The sequence below is a fragment of the Bison bison genome, unplaced genomic scaffold, assembly GCF_000754665.1.
Source record: "Bison bison bison isolate TAMUID 2011002044 unplaced genomic scaffold, Bison_UMD1.0 scf7180017864524, whole genome shotgun sequence".
NCBI lineage: Eukaryota > Metazoa > Chordata > Mammalia > Artiodactyla > Bovidae > Bison > Bison bison.
In genome coordinates, this window is record NW_011495075.1 from 1,419,949 (window position 1) to 1,425,771 (window position 5,823).

Here is a 5,823-nt window from a genome sequence, read left to right on the forward strand (position 1 = left end):
TCTCCGCCCGACACAAGATGCTCAGCTAGGCGCGGCCCCGGCCGCTCTCCCAGCTCCGTGCCGCCCTCCGCGTCTCCCCCTTTAAAGCCCCGGGCAGCTTTCATTCTCTCCACCTTTTGAAATGTCATGCTCAGCTGGGCGATCCAGGAAGGGCGCTGCCTCCCCGCTCCGGTGGTCTCAGGGTGGAAGGGAGGGGACCACAGCCAGCCAGGGCCCCCCCACCCCAGCCCACGCACCACCCTCCCGGCTCCAGACCCTGGGGGCTGGGTCGTCGGCAGCTGCCTCCCGACCGGGTCCCCCAGCCCTCGGGACGGCCCTGCCGGGAGGGCTGGGCGCTCAGCCCACAGGTCCTCAGGGTCCCTGGTTGTGTTCCGGCTTCTCCCCCCGTACTCTTCTTGCGTTGACGAGGGTGGGCAGAGTGCAGGGCTGCTCACTCTGCCCGGGCCCCCGCTCCCACCTCAGGAAACCAGGCTGCCCCCCACCAACCCCGTCCCTGCCCCGCAGGCTGCAGTTGCTGAGCCACTGGTGGGACCACAGGACCCCGAGGCCACGCGGTAGCCCCTAGCCCTTGGGCCCCGGTCCTCAGATCGCCACTTGTCCCTGAGTTTCAGCGTCCCTGTGCATGGAGATGCTGTCCTTCGGTTACTCACTATCATTAAATTGTCTTTTTTTTCTCACTTTGGATTTCAAGAGATTCTGAGAGCTCAGTGTTTTACAGGCAGACCCAGGAGGGGCCCGAAGCAGGGGTGGCCGCTCCTCTTAGGCTCTGTCCCCTCAAGGAGCAGGGGTGGGCTGGCCCGGGCACTCTCCCGAGTTTGCGTTTCGTTCCTGAGTCTCCTGAGTGAACAGCCTCTGACGTCAGCACCTTACAGATGCCGTTCTCAGTGCTCACCGAGAAGCCACTGTTCATCGTTCAGTCGCTAAGTCACTGTGACCCCGTGGGCTGCAGCGCCCCAGGCTCCTCTGTCCACCACGTGTCCCCAAGTGAAAACCAGCTGGTGCTCGGGAGCGGGGCCTGCAGGGGAGGCTGCACTCCAGGAGAGGCTGCCAGCGCCCCCAGGGCTGAGGCACCACCGCGGGTCTGGGACGTGCCGTGAGGGGCGTGTCCGGCAGAAACAGGACCTGGAGGCCCATGGGATCTGTTTGAATTCCCCCGTGGGGTCTGCCTGGGTCGGTGTGTTGAGTCTGGTGTGGAGCCCTGAGCTGGGGTCTTGGTGAGGTGGGCGTTCCCGTTGGCAGCGATTTGCCCAAGTTCAGAGCGAAGTGCAGGTACCGGGGGGTGGGGGTGGGGTGACGTGTCGATGAGGCTGGCACTGGAAGCCAGTGAGGGATGTTCAGAGGGGCGGGTTTGACCAGGATCCTGGGCCAGCAGGAGGCTCATGGTGGGTGAGCGGGAGGCACGCGCCCGCAGGTGGCCGGCGGAAGGCCTTGTCCTCAGTTGGCCTGGCACACGCTTGGCGCCGGCCAGGTCATGTGCTGCTTTGCGGGCCTCAGTGAGCCTGAGAATTCTTCGACGACAGGGACACTCTCCGCAGGTTGGCAGACGGATGGGTCAGCTTATCAAGAATAACCTGTCCAGAAACTGGCGTCTCAGATTCCCAGATACCCTGTAACCCACCGTGGGGGGGCCTGGGTCCCCTGTGTCCCTGAGTCTCAGTGGAGTCCTGCAAGTGCTCTGACCTGCCTTTGATGGTCTTAAAGGTTTGGTCTGTGGCAGGCAGCTGCTGTTGACTGTCAGGAAGCCCGATACGTGAAAAAATACGTAAATGTTTAGGAGTGCCTCTTCACTTCCCCTGGGGATTCGGCCAGCAGCCCAGCCCCTCCACGAACTTGGACTAAACACGCAAACTGCTGTCAGACGCCCTCCCCGATGTGCCTTGGTGGCCTGTGCGTGACCCCAGAGCAGGGTCCCCGCAGCCAGCTTGCAGACGCCAGATGGAACTCTTCAGTTCGTCTGAGATGAGTTCTGGGGTTGTGTGCAGAAATCCTGTTTGTGTCCCATCAGACCGGCAGTTGTTGCCACTTGGGACAGACAGACGGGTTGGGTTTGGCCCTGGGGACCGAGCCTCATATGTGTGTGTGTGTGTGTGTGTGTGTGTGTGTGTGTGTGTGTGTGCGCGCGCGTGCGCGTGCGTGTGCGCACACGCGCGAGCGCTCAGTCGCTCAGTCGTGTCCGACTCTTTGTGACCCCATGGACTGTAGTCAGCCAGGCCCCTCTGTCCATGAGATTCTCCAAGCCAGAATACTGGAGTGAGTTGCCATGCCCTTATCCAGGGGATCTTCCCGACCTAGGGACCAAACCCAGGTCTCCTGCATTGCAGGTGGATTCTTAACCTTCTGAGCCACCAGGGAAGCCCTTGAACACTGGAGAGCGTGGCCTGTCCCTTCTAAGGCAGATTCTTAGCCAGTACTACTGGTCAGTCATCCCATACAGGAGGGGGCGGGGGGAGGGGGTGGGCCCAGCCCGCTCCGGGGCCCCTACCTCCGCTCCTCACCCAGGTCAGCCCCAGCACCTTGGTTCTCTTGCTTCCTTGTGTCCATTCTTACCCTGAAGCCCCCACTGTGGGTGTTCAGCCTGGCCTGTGGCCCCGGGCAGCACAGTGCTTCTCACAGGACTGAGCAGGGCCCTGGGTTCACGGTCCGCACCGTGTCTCCCAGCCCTCCAGGATGCTCTTAGCCCTTGGCGTTAATCCTGGGCCACCTTCCTGCTTCTTGCCCCCTCTCCCGCCCGGCAAGTCCTCCCCGACTGCTACCCCCACCTGCAAAGTCTCCTTCCTGCTTCTTGACTCCTTTGCTTTGATCCTGAAAGTGGCATGTCCCTCCTGTTCAAAGCCAGCCCAGCTGTCCCCTCTCCCTGGGACTTCCATCACCTCCACACTAGTCCTGCTTCCCGTCCCTTCCAGACTATCAACACGCACACGTCTCCTGCCTGAAAGACCCATCCGCGGGCTCCATGCACACCTCTGACTGCAGGGGGTCCCCTCCCCATCCCCACTCACTCGCAACCCGAGCCCTCCGCAGGCCGGTGCGCTGGTGACCATCCCTGCAGGACCCTGGGCACGTCCCTGGCTCAGCGCTCCGGCCCCCTACTACTCTGTGAGGGGTCTTTCTCGCCAATACTGCAGTTTTCCGGGTGGTCCTGCTCAGGCTGCTCAGCTCCATCTACAGTTTAACGTCTGAGTTCTCTCCCTGACACTGTTCTCACCTGTGCTTTTGTGGTCTGAATTCTAGAATGCCCATCTCTAGCCCAGACTAGACCCCCAGGTTCAGACCATCTGCCTGGCTTTCAGCTGGACCCTCCCTTCGGGGAGCACAGAGACTGTCAAAGTCGGCACGTCCGGAAAGTAAACTCATCCTCTCCCAGAAACGGGAGGCTCTTCAGTCCCTTCATCTGGGCGGGTGGCGCTCCCACTGGCTGAGATGCTAAGGCCGGAAACCCGCTACACTTCGCAGCCCGTGGGATCCCAGTTCCCCGATAGGCCTTCAGGGAGCCTTCCTGGGGCCTGAATTCTTCACTGAGGCCCTTGTCTGCCTGCCTCTCTGGCCTTTAACCCCAGGTGGATTGGTGGGAGTTGCTGGTGGGGCCCCCGAGACCCTGGGAGGGGTGTTGATGGCCCCCAGACATGGGCTCATGGTGGGGGTGCCGCTGTAGGTGCCCAGATGGCCCTGTGCCCCAGCAGGCGGTGCTGGTAGGAGCTGGCTCCTTCCCCAGGCTCCTGAGGGCCACTGCCCTGTCTGGGGAGCTGGAGAGCGTGCAGAGAGGGATGCCGGGATCTGGCTTCTCTGCCCATCCCTGAGGGCCTTTTCTCCGGTGCCAGGCAACTCCCGAGGGCCAGAGAGCTGGCAGGGTGGGTGGGCGGAGCCGGCCTGGAAGCAGGATGGACCTGGCTTCCTGACCCCGCTCAGCCCTTCCAGTCCCTCACGTCTGAGCCTGTCTCCTCCATAGTATCCCGCAGCCTGCAGCCTCATCAGATGAGGGGCAAGGATGAAAACCCCCAGAAGGCCAGGCCCTCCATCTAGAAACGTGGGCAGGGCGTTAGAAGTGGGTGCAGGCCCCAGCTCTGCCTCTCTACATGGCTGTGTAAGGAATACTGTGTGTGTAAAACACCTGGAACCACCCTGCACTCATGGCGTCCCTAAGACAGCATGCCCCCCCACCCAGCCAGGCACGGCCTGTGCCTGCCAGAGGGCCGTCCTCGCCAAGAGATCGGGGCCTAGGGCTCCAGACACCCTGGCCCGTTGCTGGCCCACCTGTGGGAGCTCTGAACTTCCCGGGGGCGGGGACGCTGCAGCCCTCCCCTGGGTGTGGAGCGAGTGGCTGCAGGCGGGCTGACCCGAGGGACTCCTGCATCCGGGTGGCACCGTGGGTGAGGCTCCCCCAGGCGTCAGGACCCTGGCCCGGCCCGCCGCCCCTTGTGTGTGACCGGCGCAGACGCACCCTCCAGACAGACGGGAGGACCCGGAGCCAGCCCCTGGTTCCCCGAGTGTCGCCGCTCGTGCGAGGCAACTCCAGGTCATGCCTGGGAGTCTAACGGTTATATGGTCATGTTAATAAATTAGGTCAAAACGTCGTCAGCACAAACTGCATGACTTTGTGAATGTCAATGTGAAGGGTGTGTGAAAGGGGGCAGGTGGGCACGTGTAAGGGGAGTACCAGGTGCTCAGAATTCCAGAAGGAGCAACGTGCAGCCCCGCTGGCTCGGGACCCTCGCACCAGTTGGCTTCCGGGCCGTCGTCGGCTCTGACACCTCTCGACTGCCGTCTCCCCGTTGGCCTAGTGGGTGACAGAGTACCGGGAGGACGTCTCGTCCAGCTCTGTTGGCTGGACGCGGCAGCGGGGCTCAGACCAGTCTCCGCACGGACCCTGACGCGGAAAGCCCGGGCTTCCCCAGTCGGGAGAGGATTTGTCGTGTAGTGGCCAGGCCTGGTGGCACTGGGCCAGACTGCCTGGGTCTGGGCCCAGCGATGACCCTCCCAGCTGCGTGGCCTGGGAAGATCTGTGTCTGTTTCCTCAGCTGGAAGGACGGGAAGAGGAACTCGTGTCACGGGTGGGTGTGTAAGTGCCTGGTGGGTGTGATTTGTGTCTACATCAAATGTGAGATGTGTCTCCCCACTGCGGCTTCAGGGGTGCTGCAAGCCTGTCCGCAAGGAAGCAGCTTGGGGCTCAGCCTGGGGTGAGTGGCAAGGAGGGGCCGGAACACGGGGCTCCCCCCAGGGCAGTGGGCTCCATGTCAGGGCTGGGCTCTCAGACCCAAAGCCACAGCAGCCTGGCCTAGGCCACGTCTGTCCACTCTGGGTGCCAGCTTCCTCCACTGACCACCGAGGAGGACAGCCTGGGCGGCCTCCAAGAACCCCGCCAGCTTGGTGCCCGGGAGTCCTGGCAGGGTGCTAGGTGGTCCCCAGTCCTGGAGCTGCATCCCTGGAGGGGCCACTGTCCTAGCTCCCGGTCAGCCCCGGGGATGCCCAGTGACCACCCACCCAAACTGGTCTCGCTGCAGTCCCCCTGGAGACAGGGCTGTCTTCCCCTAAGCACGAGGACTTCCCCGCAGGAGGCCCTGCGTCCTCCCGGGTCCCCAGCCAGGCGCTCCCTGAGCCCCAGTCCATGGCCTCCTGCTGCACAGGTGCCCGGTTGAGAGGCTCTCCAGCCACGGGCCGGCTGCATTGTCCCTCCCTCAGCCCTGGGCGGGCAGCCCTGGAGGACAGCGTCCCCACAGCCCTAGGCTCGGGCTGGGGCCGTGTGTGTGTCCCTGGGATGCAGGAGCCAATCATTGGAGGCGGGGCGGCCCCCTCTCCCCCAACCCGGGGCCCATCCCAGATCAGAGG

General features: G+C 63.5%; 1 protein-coding gene across 1 annotated transcript in view; it reads left to right on the plus strand.

Moving 5' to 3' along the window:
• TMEM9 (transmembrane protein 9) overlaps positions 1 to 4,868 on the plus strand; it is a 16,451-nt gene extending 11,583 nt beyond the window's left edge. Inside the window, exons 6-10 of the mRNA XM_010831128.1 lie at positions 1,240 to 1,269; positions 1,439 to 1,551; positions 3,653 to 3,752; positions 4,163 to 4,303; positions 4,779 to 4,868. Of these exons, the coding sequence (XP_010829430.1) occupies positions 1,240 to 1,269; positions 1,439 to 1,551; positions 3,653 to 3,752; positions 4,163 to 4,303; positions 4,779 to 4,868 (474 nt within the window). The remainder of the gene's footprint in view (positions 1 to 1,239; positions 1,270 to 1,438; positions 1,552 to 3,652; positions 3,753 to 4,162; positions 4,304 to 4,778) is intronic.
• The last annotated feature ends 955 nt before the right edge of the window (positions 4,869 to 5,823 follow it).